The sequence below is a fragment of the Diadema antillarum genome, unplaced genomic scaffold (genome assembly GCF_040938485.1).
Source record: "Diadema antillarum isolate AM-2024a unplaced genomic scaffold, OU_Dant_1.0 seq00000835_RagTag, whole genome shotgun sequence".
Lineage (NCBI taxonomy): Eukaryota > Metazoa > Echinodermata > Echinoidea > Diadematoida > Diadematidae > Diadema > Diadema antillarum.
In genome coordinates this window covers 637,647-663,118 of record NW_027271711.1, presented here as the reverse complement: position 1 = coordinate 663,118, position 25,472 = coordinate 637,647, and the positions used below count along the sequence as shown (strand labels likewise).

At 40.2% G+C, this 25,472-nt stretch overlaps 1 protein-coding gene across 2 annotated transcripts in view; it reads left to right on the top strand.

Annotated features, from left to right (window-relative positions):
* The window catches only part of LOC139740100 (alpha-mannosidase 2x-like), a 236,935-nt gene that overhangs the window by 44,985 nt on the left and 166,478 nt on the right, over positions 1-25,472 (top strand). For both annotated transcript variants that reach the window (XM_071650686.1, XM_071650685.1), the window contains exons 6-10: positions 1,114-1,287; positions 2,931-3,117; positions 11,331-11,508; positions 19,216-19,418; positions 22,991-23,173. In XM_071650686.1, the coding sequence (XP_071506787.1) occupies positions 1,114-1,287; positions 2,931-3,117; positions 11,331-11,508; positions 19,216-19,418; positions 22,991-23,173 (925 nt within the window). The remainder of the gene's footprint in view (positions 1-1,113; positions 1,288-2,930; positions 3,118-11,330; positions 11,509-19,215; positions 19,419-22,990; positions 23,174-25,472) is intronic.

Genomic DNA, 25,472 nt, shown 5'->3' with positions numbered 1-25,472 from the left:
CTTGAGATACGTATAGTATGTGCAGCATGGACAAGCGCACCAAATGATAATTACCGTGGACGCAACAATTATAAGAACATGTGCCTAATATGGCGGGAATTCAGAATGTTACAGCTTTAGCTGCGACAGAACAGACGCAGAAGCAGTCTCTAATGTGTTGTTTTAAATGCCCTGCAACATTAAGACCATGTGCATAATTTGATGGTTTTTAAGTACACGCAAAGAACACAATCTCGATAGACGACTATTGTTAATTCACTCAATTTACTATCTCGACAACACCTTTTGAACCCCCGCCTACAGAATGGGTTCCTCAGGTTCTATTTAGGTATTCGTACTGTACTTGCTAAAAGCATCCTCTTTAGTTACCATTGACAACAACATGGAAGGAGAAAGGAAGCGATCAGTGCCCTTGGTATTGAAAAGAGATTTTTTCCTATTGTGTGTGAGTTAAAAACTTGCGGCAAACTATACCGCAGCCGACACACAACGCGTACCGACTCATTCATACAGCGGCACGGACACAAACGCACCAAAGTTTACATTCAGGCTGCCCTATTGGTCAGAATCGTTAATAGTAAACCTGTCCTGTGATTGGGTGATTATCTTACACACCCCACCAAACTGTCGCCTTATACAGTAGTTCATGCGATGGAACGTAAACGCCGTCGCTTAGCAGGAGTGCTATTTTTCGTCCGGGGAAAGAAATAGGTTGTGAGCTTGAAGGTAACCTGAACTTTGAGAGCGATTTTCTCTGTTTTTTAGGAAATCGACTGACATCATTTGAGTAGTTTAAAATCGTTTTTAAGATTTCCAGGGATGTGGAAATGGGTCATATTATATGTCATTGTAAAGCTAAGAGTCTGTAGAATTCACATATAGGCATAACTACGATTTCATTTTTTTGCGACTTATGACTCATTTCGACGGAGCGCATCACATTTACCTTTTATGAGCTAGACAGTGTCATTTTGCTGATAGTTGCTGAACTATAAGTTTTAAAGCTTTTAGAAGCAGAATGATACCAAAGAAAAATGAAACATTGAAAGAATTGAAGCTTCTTTATAGCTTTGTGCTTACTTTAAGCCTCCCTATTTACCTCTCAATGTTCAGGGGTAAAACCCAAAGCAGGATGGGCTATTGACCCATTTGGCCAGTCTGCAACCATGTCGTATCTGCTGCAGAGGATGGGGTTTGAGGCTATGGTCATCCAACGCATTCACTATGCAATCAAGAAGCATTTTGCTAGAGAAAAGCAACTTGAGTTCATGTGGAGACAGTCATGGGGTAAGTATTGACCTAATATTTGGGTTTGTAATCATTTTTTAAAGTTCTTAATTACAGATTTGAAATGGTGTCAGATGTGATACTTTTCGAATGAACAGTGTACTGTTGACTTCCTTGTCAAGTCTGCTGTTTCAGTGAAATCTCTATCATACACATGTACCTGTCATAAAGGGTTAATACTGAAATTCAATCCCAACTCAAGTCTACACTTTGTCCGTTTGCACAAACAGTGTGACAGAATTTCAATTGCATCTAAATGCTCGATTGCCATAATACTGCTAGGTTTTTCTCTCCCTCACAAAATTCATCACTTTTTTATGCCTCTGCTAGGAAGTAATGCCAGAGGCATAATATTTTGTGAGCAATATACCTTAGGAACCATTTGAATTATCCAAATAAAGTTGGCATATGTGTGTATAATTGGATGAAGGTGCACCTTTTAACTTGAAGGTGCACTCAAAGTTGTAGGTCAAGGTCAGTTCTAAAATTTCATTTTTTTTTCCTTGTATTTCTGCAATGGCTGAAAGTATTTTCATGGAACTTGATGTATTCATATATTACAGGATGAGATTAAGAGAGGTAGGGGAATTTTTCAGCTATAAGTTCAACATGTATGAAACTATAACAAATTTCAAGTAGAGACAAGATTTGGGAAAATATTTATCTCTGTATACGATGCATTGATTGTCAGTGAGTCACAAAAGTTTAAAGAAAACTGGCGGCTTCAGTTTTGAAAGTTTCATGCCGTGCATGTTTCTAGTTTTACAGTATCTTGAAAATGGCTTGAGGTATCTTCATGAAACCTTAGTACATGTACACTGTACATGTATTGCCTGACAGTTATTCTCTTGCGAAGTTTTTTTGTAATGGGGTCAAAATCAAAGGTCAGGTAAAATGCTGAAATCACAATATTTCCTCCACACTTTGGAAGTGATTCAATGTTTACACTTTATTCAACTTTATACGTGTATTACTGCACAATATTCTGTGGGGAGAATTTTGGGCCATAGGGTCATAGGTCAAGTGAGAATGCGTGAACAAAATGCTCAAAGTATTGCACACACACACACACATATATATATATATATATATATATATATGCAGTATATTATGCACCGTGACGCGAGAAAAGGGCCCTTAGCGCTGTCTCGCACAGTCGCCAGAAAATGGCACAGAAGTTTGACAAAGCAATACGCGCAATAAAAAAATCAGCTCAGCTAACTGTGCACACATGAATAGATGCATCAAAAAGTGGCAGGATGTGGACAAAACATGCTTTTTTCAATGTTATAATTGGGGCATTTAGGAAAGGAATTTCAGAAAACGATTTGCATATCTATATATATACATCAGAGTCCTTTCTACAGTGTGACGGTGAAAACTCATGTTTGGTATTTTATGGCCTAAGGACCCTTTTCTTGTTTCATGTCCGATATATATATAAATATTTAATCCCATCGTTATTATTTGCCAGTCATTTAAAATTGTCATCTTTGTAACATTTCTAGTTTCTTTTATTTTTTTATTGTGGTCTTTGGTGCTTATACAGGTAGATGCATGTAAATGTGACACATGGATTTGACGGACATGCATGGCACCATTCAGAATGATCACACTCTAATCCCTATCCTTTTTGTATGCAGACCATGGATCAAGCACAGATATCTTCTGTCACATGATGCCGTTTTACAGCTATGATGTCCCTCACACCTGTGGACCAGACCCCAAGATCTGTTGCCAGTTTGACTTCAAGAGACTACCAGGCCAGCGGGTTAACTGCCCCTGGAAAGTGGCACCTGTCCCTATTACAGAGGCCAATGTAGCAAACAGGTGACACATGTAACATCTTGAAGAAAGGGTGGTTTTTATGCCTCCGCCATGAAATGTCGCTAGCGGACAAATTTATGCATGATTGGACAAAGTTGTGCCTATCTACATTCAATACAATTGGCTGCCTGTCTTTGAAAGTATGCTATTCTCATTGGCTACACGGACAAACCCGAGAGAAAGTAGTACAGAGAAAACCAGCACAAAAACAATTACCTTAGGCACCTGCCGTGTGACCATGGCACGTACTGCCTGACATGCATGTGTCTCCCATTAGTTCGTCCTCTTTCATCGCTCGCAACCTGAAGAGTCAACAGTGTTACCTGTTTTTGTTTGTGTGTGTGTATGTGTTCCTGTTCTCTTGTAGTGAAAAATGTCACTTCACTACAATATCTGTTGTTGCCCCAGCTGGAAGGGGACTCCCACACCACTCCTGCTCACATGCAGCCTAATGTGTGAGGTAGACGATGGCCTCTTGGGCGTTCAGGGAGGCCTGACTTGCTATGAGAACCGCACCTCCGCAGCCAGCTATCGTGGAACCCTCCATTTCGGCTCCCAATGTTCACACCGAGCCAGAACCTGCACCAGCGCCACCAGGAGGAACCATCACCGATGTGGCTTCCTCCCACACCATCCTCAAAAGAGAGCATGCAGGAGGGTAGCGCTCCCAAACCGCACAGTCCCACTTACTCAACCAAGCACTAGCGGAGTCCCCACCGCAGCTCCATCTCCCAGTGTGCTTGGCTGACCTCGTCTGTTGCCCCGTCTGGGTCGACCACATGATAGTCTTCCCCCAGCTAGCTGCAACTACCGTCAGCAGAGGAGACCATCAGGCCAGACTCCAGCAAAGGCTGGGTGCCTGACACTCCCCTCCCACCAGGGAGGAAGCAAAAGCGCCGGGTGCCCCGCGCTTGCAACCCGCGCCAAAGAAACCACAACCAGAGTGTTACTGAAGGCGTAGGTAACAGTCGCCCAGATGGGGTTCCCCCTCAAACTCAGCACTGCTCTAGCGGGCTGTTGCCAGCCAGTATGGGCGGTAGCAGGCCCTCACACCCTGACAGCAACACACATGCATGCGGCTACGGGCACTCCTCTTGTGCCTTCCCCGGGCAGTGCCCAGCTCCAGCTGGGTACCGGCACCCTAGCCCAGCCAGATGACAGTCACCCCAGCCTTAACCGCCAGCCCTTGCTCTGACCCGGAGCAGCTGTTCGCCAACTACGCATGTTCAACCCCTTCCTTGCAGCGGGGTTGGCCAAATCAGATTGGTCGTCCATTGATGACTGCCCATCTGTGGCACTGGGCTCTGTGCCACAGGCTGACCCAGAACCCCCGCGCTGGCTCTGCCTCCTTGGCGAGGAAGAGGAAGCCCTACTTTTCCACTACATTGGTGAGTTCTATGCTGCTAAGACATGCAATGGAAGTGTAACAGCATGCCTCGCTGTCGATTTTGTGGGGATCCTCCCGGCCTGCACCAGGCATTTCTTTTTGAACCAACTGGCCCGTGGGGACCACGTCCTGGGTGGAAATCCCCTGTGATGAAGGCCATTCATGGAAGAGGATCAGCGCTGGGCTCAAATGGCACAGCTATTGCGATCTACCATGCAAGTGAACTTCCTACGCGGGAGCCCTTGCCAACCTAGCCACACAGGCAGACGAACTTGGAGTGATAGCAGAGGCGTGCTCTCCTATCCCTGCTGTTGTCACAGAACTTGTGTGGCAGCCCACTGATCTGCACTTTACGAGAGGATGATCTAATGGGAGATGCATGCACATCAGGCAGTATGTGCCGCGGATGCATGGCGGGTGCGTGCGGAGAGTCACTGTTTTTGTTTTTTGTTTCTATGTACTACCATGCTCTCGGATTTGTCAGAGTTAGCCAATGAGAATAGCATACTTAAAAATGTGTGGTCAAATTTTCACCAAACATAGCAGGTAGTATCGCTTTGTTGATATTTGTACAAATGGGCACCATTCCCCACCTGGAGGGAGGGAGCCCTGGAGCACAATGCTGGAGATGGGGGGAGACTGACAAACCCTCCAACTAAGGAATCTTTACAAATCTCTCAAATCGTTAAGCTACGGTAGTGATCTTTGTAATTTAGATTAGTGACTGTAGTTTTTATTTTCCGGACTTGGGAGATGAGCAGGGGAGGGGGAAGACCAAATAGAGGCCAATGTTCACATTTACATCTTACATCTTGAAAATGCATGGTCAGATTTTTACCAAATTTAGCAGGGATTATCGTCAGGGTTACAGAATATATCTCTGTGGAAATTGCACCACTCTCCACCTGGAGGTTCCACGAGCCACAGTACCTGAGGGAATGTAGATTGGTGACTATAGTTTCTACTTTGTTCATGGCAAATCCAGGGTTAGTGGGGGTGGGGTTCAAGTGGTGGCCAAGAGACATTAGTTACCATTTGCAGATGAAACAAAAACCCAGATCAAATGCTTGAAAGTAGTTACAAGTTTTAAGATCTGAGTTAGGGATAGAAATAACCAAAGTAAAGATAGTGATCTGTATAATCAAGTATTGTTACAACATGTGAACAAAAGTTATGATATTCTTTTTTATATAATAGATTGTCTACAGTTATGGTTTGTTGAGAAAATAGTGATATCTCCTTATATTTTAGGCTTTATCCCAAAATTTTAAAATGGTGGGATGTTTTGTGATACAACTGACCCTACTTATAGATATGCATCAAATGTGATAAACTCAAACAGTTTTTAAATCACTGCTCCCAGTGGTAAACAATACCTTTAATACAATGACCACAGAATCCCCATTTAAAAAATAATAATAATAAAAATATTGTTTAAAACTTGAAATACTCTAAGCAAATACATTAGTGCACTTTCAAGGTTATTTGTCATAGATCAAGGAGCTTGGGGCTTTACACATTCTTTTATCCAATAACTTTTGAAAGGATGATGCTACTGCTTTGTGATATTAGTTTAGGTTGAATGTGTTTACATCCTGTTTTTATGCCTCCGCCCCGAAGTGTCACCAGAGGCATTATGTTTTCGGGTTGTCCGGCCTTCCGTCCGTCCGTAATCAATTTTGTGGACAGGGTAACTAAAAAAACGTTTGAGGTATCCTAATGAAACTTGGCATGTGTGTGTATAAGTGGGCGAAGTTGTGCCTATCAATGTTTGGGAGCACATGCTCAAGGTCAAAGGTCAAGGTCAAATGCTCAAAATTTCCCCCATATCTATGCAATACCTGAAGGTATTTTCTGGAAACTTAGTATATACATGTACTACCAAATGAAGATTCCCCACACAAGAGTTTTGGGTCATGAGGTCAAAGGTCAAGTGGAAATATTAAAATTTCATTTTTTTTCTCCATATCTCAAAGGTGGTTTAAGGTATCTTCACGGAACTTTGTACATACATGTTTGCATGTACTGACTGGCAGTGATTGTCTAGGGAATTTGGGGTCAAGGGTCAGGGCTAGCTCCACAAAATTTCACTTTTTCCCCTAATATTTATGCAATACCTGCAGGATTTTTCTTTAAACATAGTGTTTACATGTATTACATGATGGAGATTCTGTGGGAAGACTTTCACCAAAAAGGTCAAAGGTCAAAATATCAAAGGTCACATGAAAGTAGTAAATTTCACTTCTTCCATATCTAGGAAGTGGGTCAAGGTATCATCATGAAACTTAGTACATATTTATGCATGTTCTGCCTGACAGTGATTCTCTTGTGAATATTGGGGTCAAAGGTCAAAGGCCAGGTTAAAATGCCAACAATTTACTATTTAATACTGAAATTGTACTTTTTCTCCATACCTTGAAAATCACTCAATGCATATAAAACTTATAAAAGAGTCGAAACTCAAGTAGAAATCCTCAATAACCCGGAATACATGCTCTCTTAGAAAAAAATGGCCATTCATCCAATTAAACCTAGTTCCAGGTAAGTGAACATTCAACACATTTGTGACAATCGTGTCATTTTAATATTTTGCTAATTATGTGAAACTGTCATCACACATTGTCAAGATATACTATAGACCTATTAGGAGAATCATGCATTGTGGCAGAGGCATACCAGTCACCATAGTGACATTTATAGTTTTGTTTTTGCTTTGTGTGTGTGTGTGTTTATTGTTGTTGTTTTTTACCCATTCAGTGCACAGAGCATGGCTTGGAATTGTCATAAAGCACTTCAATAGACCTTCAATATACTTCAGAGCCACTTTTCTCAATATACACTTTTCCAGAACTCATGCTTTCTCTTCAGTATTTAGACTGGTTAGGAAAGTCCATTTCAACCGAGTTATACATAATTTTAAAGCTTAAAGTTTGCTCTTCAGAATCTGCCCATGACTAAAATGCAATGTCTGGTTAGGTTTTTGTTATGCCTCCTCCACAAAAAGTGTCACCGAAGGCATTATGTTTTCGGGTTGTCCTTCCATCTGTCTTTATTTCCATCCTTCCGTCCATCCATTATCAGTTTTGTGGACAGCATAACTAAAAAAACGTTTGAGGTATCCCAATGAAATTTGGCATGTACAGTTCGTCCTCGATTATCCGGCCTCCTTTTATCCGGAAATCTCTATTATCCGGACGCGTTCACACAGTGAAGGACTTTTTTTCAATCCAAAAATTGAGAAAAAAAAACAGTGACTTTAACTAAATTAAAATTTCTACAAAACTCACACAATTAACCTACAATATTCGGGACAGAACTAACATAAATTCACACCACATTATCATCGTAAAAGTAAGCAGTCATGATGTGGGGTACGCTACCTGCCTAGCTGCCAGTGCACTGGATGGGACGGCAGTTTGGACGGGAGCTATATACATTAACATTGTGTCTCCCATATCCGGCCAATTCGCTTATCCGGATGAGCGCCGGTCCCGACATGGCCGGATAATCGAGGTCGAACTGTACATGTATGAGTGGATGAAGTTTTGCCTGTCAACTTTTGGATGCAGCTGTTCAAGGTCAAAGGTCAAGGTCAAAGGTCAAGGTCAACTGAAAATTTCACTATTTCCCCCATATCTATGTAATGCCTGAAGGTATGGTCAACTCCTGAAAATTTCACATTTTCCCTCATATTTATGTAATGCCTGCAGGATTTTTCTTGAACCTTAGTGTGTACATGTATTACCTGATAAAGATTTTTTCGGAAATTTTGTTATTTTTTTGCCAAAAAGTCAGAGGTCAAAAGGTTAAAGGTCAGTGAAAGTGCTAAATTTCACTTCTTCCATATCTCAGAAGTGGCTCAAGGTATCACCATGAAACTTAGGACATATTTGTGCATGTTCTTCCTGACAGTGATTTTCATGGGAATTTTAGGGTCATAGGTCAAGGGTCAAAGGCCAGGTTAAAACGCTAGCAATGCGCTAGTCAATACTGAAATTATACTTTTCTCCATACCTTGAAAAATTATGCGATACATAATCTTATAAAAGCATCAAAAGTCAAGTAAAAATCCTCAAATCCCCAAAGACATTGTACATGCTCTCTTAAAAAAAAATAGCCATTTATGCAATTAAACCTTTTTCAAGGAAAGTAAACATTCAACGCATTTGTGACAAACATGTCATTTTTGTCGAGCCCACCGGAGGTGAGGGGAGACTAAGGGATCGCCTGCGGCGTCTGTCCGTCCGTCGTCCGTCCGTCCGTCGTCTGTAACGCTATAAAAACTTGAATAACTCTGTACTCTGGGCTTCAGTTTGAATCAAACTTGGAGGGAAGAGTGGTCATACAAAGTTTTACCTTTTATTAAGTATGAAGGTCACCTTAAGGTTAAAGGTCACAGGCAGGGGTCAATGAACTTTTAGGGCCAAATGTTAAGTTTTTAGGGCGCATTTCGATTATGGGCTAAAACTTTTGATCCGTAAGTGTATTTAAGACCAAACTTGGATGGTAGATGAACCTTGGGGAGTTGATGGTCACCACAAGGTCAAAGGTCACAGGCAGGGGTCAATGAACTTTTAGGGCCCAATGTTAAATTTTTAGGGCACGTTTCGATTATGGGTCATAACTTTTGATCCATAAGTTCATTTGTGACTAAACTTGGATGGTAGATGTCCCTCGGGGAGTTGATGGTCACCACAAGGTCAAAGGTCACAGGCAGGTGTCAATGAACTTTTAAGGCCCAATGTTAAGTTTTTAGGGCGCGTTTCAATTATGGACCATAACTTTTGATCCGTAAGTCTATTTATGACCAAACTTGGATGATAGATGTACCTTGGGGAGTTGGTGGTCACCACAAGGTCAAAGGTCACAGACCGGGGTCAATGAACTTTTAGGGCACAATGTTGTTAGGGCACGTTTCGATTATGGGTCATAACTTTTGATCCATAGGTCCGTTTGTGACTAAACTTGGGTGGTAGATGTCCCTCGGGGAGTTGATGGTCACCACAAGGTCAAAGGTCACAGGCAGGGGTCAATGAACTTTTAGGGCCCAATGTTAAGTTTTTAGGGCGTGTTTCGATCATGGACCATAACTTTTGATCCGTAAGTCTATTTGTGACCAATCTTGGATGGTAGATGAACCTTGGGGAGTTGATGGTCACCACAAGGTCAGAGGTCACAGGCAGGGGTCAATGAACTTTTAGGGCCCAATGTTAAATTTTTACGGCACGTTTCGATTATGGGTCATAACTTTTGATCCATAAGTCCATTTGTGACTAAACTTGGGTGGTAGATGTCCCTTGGGGAGTGGATGGTCACCACAAGGTCACAGGCAGGTGTCAATGAACTTTTAAGGCCCAATGTTAAATTTTCAGGGCGCGTTTCGATTATGGACCATAACTTCTGATCCGTAAGTCTATTTATGACAAAACTTGGATGGTAGATGTACCTTGGGGAGTTAATGGTCACCACAACGTCAAAGGTCACAGACCGGGGTCAATGAACTTTTAGGGCCCAATGTTAACTTGTTAGGGCACGTTTCGATTATGGGTCATAACTTTTGATCCATAAGTCCGTTTGTGACTTAACTTGGGTTGGTAGATGTCCCTCGGGGAGTTGATGGTCACCACAAGGTCAAAGGTCACAGGCAGGGGTCAATGAACTTTTAGGGCCCAATGTTATGTTTTTAGGGCGCGTTTCGATCATGGACCATAACTTTTGATCCGTAAGTCTATTTGTGACCAATCTTGGATGGTAGATGTACCTTGAGGAGTTGATGGTCACCACAAGGTCAAAGGTCACAGACCGGGGTCAATGAACTTTTAGGGCACAATGTTAAGTTGTTAGGGCATGTTTCGATTATGGGTCATAACTTTTGATCCATAAGTCAGTTTGTGACTAAACTTGGGTGGTAGATGTCCCTCGGGGAGTTGATGGTCACCACAAGGTCAAAGGTCACAGGCAGGGGTCAATGAACTTTTAGGGCCCAATGTTAAGTTTTTAGGGCGCGTTTCGATCATGGACCATAACTTTTGATCCGTAAGTCTATTTGTGACCAAACTTGGATGGTAGATGTACCTTGGGGAGTTGAAGGTCACCACAAGGTCAAAGGTCACAGACAGGGGTCAATGAAATTTTAGGGCCCAATGTACTGTGCATTTAATTATGATTCCTAACTTTTGATCCATAGGTCCATTTGTGAACAAAATTTAAAAAAAGGTGTTGTACGTTTGTGGGCGAGACACATTACGGCACTTGCCTTTTGATATTTTGCCAATTATATCAAACTGTCATCACACATTGTCAAAGATGTACTACAGACCTATTAGGGGATCATGCATTATGGTGGAGGCATACCAGTTGCCATCTAGTTGGTTTCAAATCCAACCAAATTAGGGAATCCTTTAAAACTCTCCTTCAGACCCAGAAGTTACAGAGCTAAGCTTAGCACTTTGATTAAGATATCTTGGTGACTGCAGTTTGTATGTCCCTGACTGATCCAGAGGCCTGGGGGAGGGGGAGGGTCAGATTGGGTTAATTTTCCCATTCTCATCTTCTCCTTTAAATGGCATGATCAAATTTTCACCAAACCTTTTTCACTTTTGGTAGGTATAATCTCTAGGATAATAGAATACGTATATGTGTTTGTATAAGTGGGCACCAGGGCATGTTTTATTCTGACATATAAAAGGGATGGCTCCCACAGATATACATATTTTAAAACAAGACTTGCTGGATAAATCCTTTTAAATTTGATTGATACAAGATGGCACATTCCAGGTAAATACAAGTCCACAATCAACAGTGATGCTTTCTTTCCCTCTCCAATCAGGGCAGAGACTCTCCTGGACCAGTACCGCAAGAAGTCCACTCTTTATAGGAGTAATGTGCTGCTGGTGCAACTTGGAGATGACTTCCGCTATGACAAGCCTGAGGAATGGGACAACCAGTATAAGAATTATATCAAACTCTTTGACTACATGAACAGTCACAAGGATTGGAATGTGCAGGTAATCTTTCTTACCTAGGTTGTCCTGCTTTTTCTTTGTCTCCCTCGCTTTCTCTTCTCTTTGATGCTGCTAGAGGATCACAGAGGGCATACCGATATGCAAAATCTGAAGAAGATTCCATTCAATAATGTAGATGGTGGAGTAAACTCACCTGTACTTTCCAAAAATTACAATGTACCTCTTTGCCACCTATAAAGGTCAGAACAATGAGAGCTCTGTCACCAGTATTGATAACACCAATAAATTTTTCTTATGTCATCTCTCCATGATCAAAAGCCTGCAAAGAAATGTGGCTGGTAGTGTGCACACATGACATATGATGGAAACAAAGGGAGCAGTATAACCAAAAAAACCCAATCACACAACTTCTTAGTCCAAGTTTGAATACTGTGGAAGTGGAATCCTGATATAATGAGATCGTTGGTTGCAGATGTTTTTTTCTCTTATAGGACTGATTCTAGTATCCAAATAGGTTTGAAAAGTGCACTGTATGTCGACACACTTTCGTAAAATTGAGTTACATGCATTGTGTAATATGACAACGCTATGTTGATGAACAGAAAAAACAGGAAATGCGATGAGAAACTGCTAGATATTTCTCGCATTAATTGTATCCCCTCACATGTATGCCGAAGGATACTTTGGATTCAGCAGCGTTACGCCGCCACCGTCGCCGCCACCATGTCACATTATATAGATAATGACTGGCAGGGGAGGGAACATACCAAATGTTCCACCCGAAGGGTTTGACATGCTATTGAGGGAGGTTATAAGTTCCGAGACGAAGTCGAGGGACTTATAACCTTCCGAAATATCATTTCAAATCCTGAGGGGAGAACGTTTGGTACATGTTCCCGACAACAAAAGTCATCATCTGTTATGTTATATGGGTTAGTCAAATCTGCTTTTTCACATTGTATGGAATAGGCAAATTTATCGTATTGATTGCGTGAGAAATATGATCGTTCAATCATTTGGTATCGTTTGTCATTTGTTACGTGAAAATGTTTTCCCATGGGAGAACATTACAAAAATGTTCTGCCCATGGGTGAACATAACCAATGTGCCTCCATCACGTGACTGTGTTTAGCCAGTCACTAACCAGTATTTGACTAACCCATTTAACATTCTTGTGTGCGCTCTAGCGGCCACAAAACTTGATGGATTTCTTTGAAATTTTGTACTGGTACCTATAACTTTCGGTGATGCTGCCCTCATGGTTCCATCTTTCATAGGGTAAAATGCCACATTTTTGTGCAAGGGTTTGTGTGCACTCTAGAGGTCACATTTGTTAACAGATTCTGTTCAAATTTTGTGTGTAGGTTTATCGTGATGTAATATACGAGCCTATAGATTTTGGATGTGCTGACCCCAGTGTTCTGTCTTTTGTAGAGTCAAGGGTCATGTTGGTGGATGGTTTGTGTGCGCTCTATAGGCTACATTTCTCTACGGATTTCGTTCAAATTTGGTATGAAGGTCTACTGTGATATAATCTACAAGGCTAAAGATTTTTGGTCTGCTGCCCCCAGTGTTCTGTATTTTATAGGGTCAAAGGTCATGTTGGGGATGGTTTGTTTGCACTCTATAGGCTACATTTCTTGATGGATTTTGTTAAAATTTGGTATAAAGGTTTACCATGATATGAGTTACAAGTCGAAAAATTTTGGATGTGCTGCCCCCAGTGTTCCATCTTTTTCGGGTCAAAGGTCATGTTGTTGGTGGATGGTTTGTGTGCGCTCTTATAGGCTACATTTTCCGATGGATTTTGTTCAAATTTGGTATGAAGGTCTACTATGATATAATCTACAAGGCCCTAGATTTTTGGTCTGCTGCCCCCAGTGTTCTGTATTTTATAGGGTCAAAGGTCATCTTGTTGGGAATGGTTCGTGTGCGCTCTATAGGCTACATTTCTTGATGGATTTTGTTAAAATTAGGTATGAAGGTCTACCATGATATGAGCTACAAGTCGAAAGATTTTGGATGTGCCACTCCCAGTGTTCTGTCTTTTATAGGGTCAAAGGTCATATTGTTGATAGATGGTTTGTGTGTGCTCTATAGGCTACATTTGATAATGGATTTTGTTCAAATTTTGTAGGGAGGTTTGTCATGATGTAATCTACAAGCCTATAGATTTTGGATGTGCTGCCCCCAGTGTTCCATCTTTTATAGGGTCAAAGGTCATGTTGGTGGATGGTTTTGTGTGCGCTCTATTGGCTACATGTCTTGACAGATTTTTGTGCAAATTTGGTATGAAGGTCAACCATGATATAGTCTACAAGCCTATAGATTTTAGATGTGCTGCCCCCAGTTTTCCGTCTTTTATATGGTCAAAGGTCATATTGTTGGTGGATGGTTGGTGTGCACTCTGTGGGCTACATTTCTTCACAGATTTTGTTCAAATTAGGTATGAAGGCCTACCATGATATGAGCTACAAGTCAGAAGATTTTGGATGTGCCGCCCCAAGTGTTCCATCTTTTATAGGGTCCAAGGTCATATTGCTGGTGGATGGTTTGTGTGCGCTCTGTAGGCTACATGTCTTGACAGATTTTGTTCAAACTTGTTACGAAGCTCTGCCATGATATAATCTATAAGTCTTTTGATTTTAGAAGTGCTACCCCCAGTGTTCCGTCTTTTATATGGTTAAAAAATTACACTTTTTACAATGCAACGCCAGACGCAGAGCATTGTTTGAGCAACTGTGTGACTGAGGCATTAGCGGCTATCCTGTAGCCACTGTGCATGTAGGTGACATATCTTCAGATAATACTTTTGAATTTTTTATACAGATGCATTATACTCTAATCTGTATATTGGGTGGTAGAAGGCTTCACGGTGCACCACGTATTCTTTCTGGAGTATGTGAGTGGCCCTGAAAAGGGCCTACGTTTCGGCAAGCATGTTCTCGCCGTTCTCAAGGGAAAGGAAATGGATTGTGTTCAAATTTTGTAGGGAGGTTTGTCATGATGTAATCTACAAGCCTATAGATTTTGGATGTGCTGCCCCCAGTGTTCCATCTTTTATAGGGTCAAAGGTCATGTTGGTGGATGGTTTTGTGTGCGCTCTATTGGCTACATGTCTTGACAGATTTTTGTGCAAATTTGGTATGAAGGTCAACCATGATATAGTCTACAAGCCTATAGATTTTAGATGTGCTGCCCCCAGTTTTCCGTCTTTTATATGGTCAAAGGTCATATTGTTGGTGGATGGTTGGTGTGCACTCTGTGGGCTACATTTCTTCACAGATTTTGTTCAAATTAGGTATGAAGGCCTACCATGATATGAGCTACAAGTCAGAAGATTTTGGATGTGCCGCCCCAAGTGTTCCATCTTTTATAGGGTCCAAGGTCATATTGCTGGTGGATGGTTTGTGTGCGCTCTGTAGGCTACATGTCTTGACAGATTTTGTTCAAACTTGTTACGAAGCTCTGCCATGATATAATCTATAAGTCTTTTGATTTTAGAAGTGCTACCCCCAGTGTTCCGTCTTTTATATGGTTAAAAAATTACACTTTTTACAATGCAACGCCAGACGCAGAGCATTGTTTGAGCAACTGTGTGACTGAGGCATTAGCGGCTATCCTGTAGCCACTGTGCATGTAGGTGACATATCTTCAGATAATACTTTTGAATTTTTTATACAGATGCATTATACTCTAATCTGTATATTGGGTGGTAGAAGGCTTCACGGTGCACCACGTATTCTTTCTGGAGTATGTGAGTGGCCCTGAAAAGGGCCTACGTTTCGGCAAGCATGTTCTCGCCGTTCTCAAGGGAAAGGAAATGGATTGTGTTCAAATTTTGTAGGGAGGTTTGTCATGATGTAATCTACAAGCCTATAGATTTTGGATGTGCTGCCCCCAGTGTTCCATCTTTTATAGGGTCAAAGGTCATGTTGGTGGATGGTTTTGTGTGCGCTCTATTGGCTACATGTCTTGACAGATTTTTGTGCAAATTTGGTATGAAGGTCAACCATGATATAGTCTACAAGCCTATAGATTTTAGATGTGCTGCCCCCAGTTTTCCGTCTTTTATATGGTCAAAGGTCATATTGTTGGTGGATGGTTGGTGTGCACTCTATGGGCTACATTTCTTCACAGATTTTGTTCAAATTAGGTATGAAGGCCTACCATGATATGAGCTACAAGTCAGAAGAGTTTGGATGTGCCGCCCCAAGTGTTCCATCTTTTATAGGGTCCAAGGTCATATTGCTGGTGAATGGTTTGTGTGCGCTCTATAGGCTACATGTCTTGACAGATTTTGTTCAAACTTGTTACGAAGCTCTGCCATGATATAATCTATAAGTCTTTTGATTTTAGAAGTGCTACCCCCATTGTTCCATCTTTTATATGGTAAAAAAATTACACTTTTTACAATGCAACGCCAGACGGCGAGAACATGCTTGCCGAAACGTCGGGATTGGGTAGGCCCTTTTCAGGGCCACTCACATACTCCAGAAAGAATACGTGGTGCACCGTGAAGCCTTCTACCACCCAACGTTCTACCACCACGGAAGCCTTCAAAGATCTAATCTATATACATAAATATCGTTTTGTGAAGCTTCGCTTAGTCTTCACAATATTCACCTTTATATTTGAAGAAGGAGAGGGAATCTTTGTCCCTCGCTCAAAGGTGAAGATGAGCAAAAGCTGCTAGTGCCGGGGGATACAATCACATTGCGCGGCAATGGAGTGCGACATTTCTAGTTATACATGTAGTAATATTAACATGTATATAATTATTATCAATGCTTGTTGTCAATGGTTTAGAAATTATGTACATGGGACCTATTTTTTGTTATTCGTGTTGATCGATCCTCACTTTTGAGAAGAGAAAGATTAAGAAAAATTAATGCTACAAGGGGAATGCGATCAACACTGTGTTAGCATACAAGTGTGTAACTTGTGTGGATGAGAGCTGTGACTAAAAGTCTCAAATATCCTTTCATTCTATTTCTATGACAAATTATTGATACTAATCTGCAATTATAGTGAAAGTCTACATCATAATTTATCCTTTCATTTTTTATTTCCTTCAAGGAAACCTTGCCCAACTTCCTATATTTAAAAAAGAATGAATTGGAGGATGCCATGTACAAAAGCAAAAACAGTTGACTGTTGATTGTTAAATCGACTGAGGTCATAGATTGTATACAGTTTAGTTGATTTTAATGCCAGCATACTACCTTGTCATATTTTAATTTTTACAAATAATTCAATTTCTCTCATAATCAAAAGATGCATGAATAAAAGGGGTATGAAATTGAGCGGTTAATGTTTGTGAAGGTAGTGAATTTTAGTATATTTTTGGTTTCATCAGGGTTCGGTAACAGTTGCAATAAACTTGATGCAGTTGTCATTGTTGCATATAGTTTCTTTTATCGCAAAGAAATTTTGAACATGTTCAAAATTTCTGACAGAAACCTATTTGATTTGCTATGTTGCAACAGTTCCGATGAGTAGCTTGTTTTACTTTGTTTCATTATACAGGGGATTATCCCATCTAAGACAAAGAAATATAGAAAGTTGATGAGTAAAGTCCTATTGCAAAACATCATTAGCCAAAACTTATTGCAAGTGATTTTTATGATGGTTGTTGATATAAAGTGCACATAGTGAGTGTTTGAACTTCTTAAATTTCCAGATGTTCCAATACGTGAATATAAGATGAAACCAAATTTGTTGGCTAAGATTTATTTCTGGCTACTTGTTTGTCCATTTGTCCCTTTGTTCATATTTTTTCTGCTTCTCAAATCAAATCAAAGTGAATTACATAGTTCTGACAAATTTTGACCAAACATAACCAAATGACAAAGGAGCGATACAGAAGTGCAGTTTACACTACATGCCTAACAAAATCATCATAAAACATTTATGGTTGCATGAAATCAAATCAAAGTGAATTACATAGTTCTGACAAATTTTGACCAAATATAACCAAATGACAAAGGAGCGATACAGAAGTGCAGTTTACACTACATGCCTAACAAAATCATCATAAAACATTTATGGTTGCATGAAAATGCAGAAAGGCAGTACATTCGATTAAAAAAGGAAGCTGGAAACATCAGGCCATTTTAAAAATTCATATGTATCTGTTGACATCATGTTTCAATTCTCCAACAAGTGGCACATGTCTTGCAGAGCTGGCTCAACTCTCCTGAAGACATGGCTCAACTTTCACACTGCGAGAGTGTTGGGCCACATGACGTTTTTTCCTTCTTTTTTTTTACAAAGAAAAGTTTTTGAATCAGGCAATGATCTAGAATAAATTTTCATAGGTACAAGACAACTTTATAGTTGTACTGCAATATTGTAACAAACACTTGTTGTAGGCAAAGATTGAATAGGAAATATCTCCAAAAATTGAAAGAGTGGCTCAACTTTCCTGCATCTCCCCATGCTTACAAGCATCATGTTTCAGAAATCTGGACGTGTAAGATATTTTTGCAAGGGGTTGAACAGATTTACTTGTTACATGTATCTCTATTTAAGAGAAAACGTTAAGTTGTAGCTCTCACCTTTGAGACAATGTACAGTGTATTTCTGGTTTTCAAGGCAATATTTTCACAAATTTTGCAAATACATGTATCAGTCATCTGGCAAAATTTAGAAATATAAAGCACTGCAATTATGTAGCATGAACAGTCTTTTATTTTGATTTAGAGGTAAGTTATAGGAAGATGTTCAGGGGCAAAGGTTTTGAGGCATTCAATACCTGAGGGATATGGCCACTTTTGTGGCTTATTGTATCCCCCGAACAGAGTTCGGATACTATGGATTTGGCCTCGTTGCGCCGCGTCCGCGTCCGCCGCAGAGATTTTCTTGTGAGCGCTCTACTGGCTGCAGTTCTTCTTAGATCATCTTCAAATTTGGCATGAAGATGTATTATGGTAAAACGAAGACGCCTATTGTTTTTGGTGATGGCGCCCTCGCCTGTTCCGTCTTTATACATGAAAAGGTAAATTTAACAGGGTCTGCTTGTGTGTGCGATGCTGGCCTTGTTTCTTGACCGATTTTTTTCAAATTTGGTATGTAAATGTATCATAGTCAAATCTATACACCTGTACCTATTGATAATGCTGCCCTCACTGTTCCACCTTTAACAGGGTCAAAGGTCACCCCGATCATGTCAGAATTTGCAAAAGTGCTTATTTATGCAATAACTTGATTGTTACTCTACAGATTTTATTCAGACTTGCTAAGGAGGTGTATGGGTGGTCATTGTACATGAAGGACACAACAATTTGTGGTGACGCGCCCTCAGTGTTCCGACTTGGAGGCCATGTCACATTTCTTGTATATGCTCTATAAGCCACATTTCTTGTCGGATTTTATTCAAACTTGCTATTGAGGTTAGTGGGGAGTTATTCTAGGTAACAAAAGTTTTCATTGCCAGCGCCCTCATTTTTCAAACTTTTATAAGATGACATGTCATATTGCTTGTATGTGCTATATACTAACCTCATTTCTCGTCGGATTTTATTGTATCCTGCGACAGTTGCCATACAACATTCTGGCCTAGAAAGTAATCCAGGTGGGATATGGGAGATTGGTTTGGGGGATACATGTGCTCGAACGGGTCTCCTGTGCGAGTGCTCTAGTTGTACATAAGGTTTTACATGGAACACAATTGTCATATCAACAGGTTTTAAAATGTACATATACATGTATGTTGGTCTCTTTGCATCTCTCTTTCAACCCTGTCAGGCTCAGTTTGGAACCCTGAGTGACTATTTTGCTGCTCTTTGGGACCAGACACATACTACAGCAGGCCAACAACCAGAGGGCTTCCCGAGCCTAAGTGGGGACTTCTTTACCTACACAGATAGGGATGACCATTACTGGTCTGGCTACTTCACCACCAGACCTTTCTACAAGAACATGGACAGAGTGTTAGAGGCATATCTCAGGTAAAGCAAAAATTCAGATGTTACCCATGCATTTTTATCACATTTAGAGCAATCCATTGCTTGCCATCCAATAAACCTCACAGAGCCACTGTTTAATTTTGTGAACAGCAGTTACTAAAAAGATGTGCTGTCACTGTGGCACTGTAAGTTGCAGGTACAGTGTTTTCACCTTTGATGCCCTGAAAAAAAAAAATGTACCTATTAAATATGTACATAACCTCTGCTTTAAAGGGATAGCATTATATATGATTTACTTGTATTTCTCTTGCATCACACAGCCCACTAAATGACCAAACACACATTTGTCAGTAAACAACATATTTTGAAAGAGGAGATTGTTAGCTACAAAATACAAATTATGTGATAAATCATTAAAATTTAATGTTCCTAACCTACCAAAATAAATGATGGAAAATCAAACATGTAGGAATACTATTTATATAAAAGGTTGGAAAGTTAAGGTCTGTTAAAAGGGCACTAAGTCAACTGTTATCATACCGCCACCCACACATAGTATGTATGGGGGTATATAAAAATCACTTTGAGGTCGGGTGGCCGGTCGGTTGGTCCGTTGCAAAATCTTGTGGATCGAACTTCTCTCTCATTTTTTGAGCAATTGACCCCAAATTTTGCATGTGTGACCACCATCAAAGGTAGATGTGCAAGACATCTTTTCCGTTAATATTGCATAATGCATTGCTATGGCAATAGCTGATTTTCATAAAAAACTTCTCTCATTTTTTGAGCAGTTAACCCAAAATTTTGCATGTGTGACCATTATCAAAGGTAGACATGCTAGACACCTTTTTCGTTGGTATTACATAATGTGTTACTATGGCAATGGCAAATTTTCATAAAATCTTATAAAATGTTGTGGTTTAAACTACTCTTTCTTTTTTATAGAAAGTCAGTTGAAATTTGGCATATACGATCAATGTAATGTGCAGTTGTGCATGACGCCTTTTTTGTGGGTGTGAATAAATCTGTTGCAATGGCAACAGAAGTTTGTCTTCTGGGCTCCAGGGCTTCTTGTTGGCTCAAGCTGGAAATTTGTCTTGTTGCCTCTTGACGACCTGTTTAGGGTAGCCACATCATTCAAAGAAACTAGCCATTTCATGTGATTTCACCGCAGAGACGGCGAAGTCTAGTGAGTTGGGAGAACGGTAGTGAACGTTTGCAGCTGGGTGGGTGAGATGATGAGTAGTTCAGATAGCAATGCCCATTGGTGGGCTTGTAGTGTGTGCTTGTTTTTATCCGATCTCCTTCTAGGCTGAGCTTAATGTCCAGGAATGCAATCCAGTCTGCAGAAATTTCATGCGTGAATCGCAGTGAGTTATGGAAGTTTGGGAAGTGGTTGATCAGCTCATTCAATTGTTCGAGGATACAGGATGCAACTCCAATGTAGTCGTCAATGTACCTCTTTAGAAGAAGTGGTTAAGGGCCTTGGAAACTCCTGAGAATTTCCTCGTCGATGAGGCATACAAAAAGGCAGGGGTATGAAGGGCCCACCTTAGTTCCTGTAACAACTCCCTCCTTCTGATGGTAGAAATTTGTATTGAACTGGAAGGAGGAAAGTCTCAGCACTAGCTCTGCAAGGTGCAGGATGGTAGTGTCATCTGGACGGTTGGGAGACGGGAACTTCTGCAAGAAATACTTGATTGCCCGTAGGCCCTCGTCTAGAGAGATATTAGTATAGAGAGAAGAAACATCCATGGTAAACAGATATTTGGGGCCTTGTGCTGAGAGCTCAACAGCTTCAAAGATACGGAGGGTGTCCAAAGAGTCCTTCGCGTATGTTTCCAGTTTTGCAACGAGAAGGAAGAATATGCCATCTAGGTACTGACTTATATGACCTCTCTCGGGCATCCTATGGTAGAAACTATCAGTCTGTCGGGATTACCTTCTTTGCGGATTTCAGGAAGAAGGTAGAATGTTGAAATGCCTTTGATCGATCAGGCTGAAAACATCGGAACTTCCAGTAGCACACCATTTCAACCTGCCTGGGCACACCATCAATCACCTCAAGATCTGTGTGATGATGACCTGCCATGGTGGCACAGACAAATCCTCAAAGTACACGAGGAACAGCTTATCCATCGCCTTGGATGCCTGCAACCCAGTGGACTGATTGTTGTTTTCCATTCTTTCCCCTTTAAGGAATAATTCGTCTGGTCCCTGTTTTTCTCTTTTTCTTCTCCTCCCTTTCTCTGCCTCTGTGTATTTCTATTGTTATCTTCGTTCCTATTTTCTCTCTCTCCCCTCTTCTGCGATCTTCACCATCTTGCATTGTGATGTGTTTTCCCCTGCTTTCTTAGTGTTTTTTGTGACATCTTCCTGTATTTTCCCTGCCTTTTTTCAGTATTCTTTGTGATGTCCTGTACTGTGGGCTACTTGTGTATGTGCGCATTTTATTATGGACGTGCTACCACTGACGATGCATCTTATATATTGATTTACACCATCTTCAAAATAAAGCTTGCCATTGAGTTGACAAAGCCCTATGGGCGAAAATTCATTAAAATGTTTTTTCACTGGGTTTCCTTAATTATTATTGTTCTAAACTAATATCTTTGTTGATTCCGAGCAAAAACCTTTTGCTGTTTTATATATATATATATATATATATATATATATATATATAATATTTATACCTTTTATCTACATGTATATCTTTTTCGTTTATTTTAAAGCTGGAGCATTCTGCAGTAGGTCAAGAATTTATTCATTTATTTTCTTTATTTATCTACTTATTGCATATTGCAAAATCTCTGTTCTAAATTTCCGTTGTGTTTTCACATACATTTTCACACATCTTATAGGCAGAAAATGGGATAGGCAAAGTTTAACAAAATCATGGGTCTGCAAAAACTTGTTAAAGCACTGCTTAAACTTAATTCTGTGCTTCCAAACTTTGCATTTAGATGAGAAAGGATAAATCTATTAGAAAATTTCATAACCCTTAATCAGTCACACTTAAACTTTTTGTGCAACTTTTCTGTTTTACAATGTAGACTTATATAAAATAAGGTTGTAATTCTGACATTTTCAGTTTCAGTTTTATGGGTTTTGATTATGTGGGCTATTGAGTAAACTTAAGGCTGTAATGTGGGGAAAATAGTTTAAATGACAAGATGTACAACTATATCTCACGCAAAGGCAAAAAATACAGTAAATGCATCACATTTGCTGTCAAAAGAAAGACCATAAAGATTATGTATGTTAGTATATGTCCCTCTCTGTGTGAGTTGACAATACAATAGAAGAAAGTGCTTTTTGTGTAAAGCACTTACATTTGTGCCTAAGTTCTGTACAATTGAAACATTAATTGACCTGATTTTTGTTCCAAGTCTTTTCAACACATTAGTGCAAAGTGTAAAGCAGTTATTAGTGTGGGTCAGTATGTAACATTAGAAGAAAAAAAAAGAGAATGGTGAAACACCCCAAACATGACGAAACAAGTGTTTCTCTTTCTTGAGACATGCATGATCTTGGAGTGTATGTAATCTGATGTGAAGGTACTTGGTATAAGATGTATATTTCCCTTTTTTGTGTGTGTTTGCTTTGTCTTATAGGGCGGCGGAGATACTCTATACCTATGCCACTGCTCAGTCAAAACAGAATGGCATTACAAGCTTCCCCTCAGAGAATATGGTGGCAATGTTGACAAATGCCAGACGGCAGCTTGGATTGTTTCAACATCATGATGGCATCACCGGGACAGCCAAGGACCATGTTGTTGTAGATTATGGGAACAGGTTAGATATCATTCAGATTCATGAAATTCTTCCGTCGGGATGTTTTACATTTCAACTGATTGACAATCAGTTGCAAGATTAGATACCATCAGATATCATGTCACCATTGCAATAAAAAAGACATAATTTGAATATATTTGACTTGTATGTATATATGCAAATATATAATGCTATTTCCAGCCATAAGTAATGATAAGGGGAAATGCAGAATAAATGGTAGTTTGGGAGAATTTTGATTAAAAAAAAAATAATATTCCTAAAAAATGCGAATATTGCCTTTTTTGAAAATTTACGTTTAAATATTGGGTCAATGAAGCATTGCATTGATAAGAGCACAAAATGCACAGTATACCATTAAATTCTGTATGTTAATGAGAAAATAAAACTGGTTTTGAGAAAAAAAGCAGATATACCTATATTCCCCCAATGACCCGTTTTCTAGTCACATCCAATGTATACACTCATTTTTATGCCTGCGCCACAGAAGTGCTGCCGGAGGCATTATGTTTTCGGGTTGTCCGTCTTCCGTCCGTCCGTCCGTCCGTCCGTAATGAATTTTGTGGACATGCGTAACTTAAAAACCTTTTGAGGTATCCTAATGAAACTTGGCATGTATGTGTATTAGGAGGTGAAGTTGTGCCTATCAACTTTTGGATGCACATGCTCAAGGTCAAAGGTCAAAAGGTCAAGGTCAAATATGTAAAAATTTCACTATTTCCACCATATCTATGCAATGCCTGAAGATGTTTTCTTGAAACTTTAGTGTATACATGTATTACCCAATTTAGATTCTCTGGTGAAAGTATGGGGTCATGAGGTCAAAGGTCAAAAGGTCAAGTAAAATATTAAAACTTCACTTTTTTCTCCGTACCTTGGAAATTGTTCAAGGTATCTTCATGGAACATAGTATATATTACATGTACTGACTGGCAGTGATTATCTATAGAATTTAGGGTTCCTGGGGTCAGGGTCAAAGGTCAAAGGCAACACTTCAAAATTTTACTATTTCCCTCATATTTATGCAATGCCAGCAGGATTAATTTTTTTTTTCACACTTGGTGTATGCATGTATAACCTAATAGAGATTCTCTGGAAAGTTTCTCTTTTTTTTGCCTCAAAGGTCAAAAGGTCAAAGATCAAGTGAAAGTGGCTGAACTAGCTTTTTCCTCCATATCTCGGAAGTGGCTCAAGTTATCTTGAAACTTACTACATATTTATGCATGTTCTGCTGACAGTGATTATCGTATGAATCTTAGGGTCAAAGGCCAGATGAAAATGGTAACAATTTACTATTCAATACAGAAATTGCACTTTTTCTCCCTACCTTGAAAATTACTCAATGCATAAACTTATGAATGGGTCAAAGTCCTTAAATCCCAAAATACATGCTCTCCTATTCATCCAATTAAACCTTGGTTCAAGGAAGGTGAACATTCAACACATTTGTGACAAACTTGTCATTTTGATATTTTGCCAATTTTGTGAAAATATAATCACACATTGTCCACATGTACTATAGACCTATTAGGAGAATCATGCATTAATGGCGGAGGCATACCAGTCGCCATAGCGACATTTCTAGTTTTTTTTGTATCGCTGACAATCTCTCCTTAATTGTGTTGATGGCTAATGTCCTCAATCCACACACACTGCGTCAGTCTGTGTCCTTCTGTGGAACAGTGCTTAGGCTCCAGATCACTGATAAGGCATTGAAAAACAAAAGTCAAAACCTTTCAGGGGAATCAAAAATTTCCCCTTGGAGCAAATTCCTGTGAGATGCCTCATTTTCAGACGTATATTCGCCCTATGGACCATTTATACGCATCACAGTCAAACCTGCCTTAGCGGCCACTGAAAAATTGCCCCAAGAGAAAACCCCTGTTAAAGACCCTGCATATAGCAGCCACCAGTCTAACGTGGCCAACGGCCACAAATTTTGTTTCCCGCGGTAGATTTTAACCTGTCTATAATGGCCACTTTTTTGGTCTCCCTTGGATGGCCGCTATAGACAAATTTGACTGTATATAGATATCTTATACAGTAAAACGCCAGTTGTTGTTGTTGTTATTTCCTGTTTTATTCCGCTGTTGCTGGATTGTCTATCTCCTCCCAAGCCATCGGCTCCGGGCCGCTGCGACCAGTGCCGTCGGCCGCGGGAGAGTATCCTGCATCGGTTTCGTCCGCGTTCCGCCTCCATGTCGACGTTGAGGACGACAAAGAAAAATTAATTGGATAGATGCATAATGCATGATTGTGCATGACGGAAGAGCCGAGGTTTTAATATTCACCGAATTCTTGG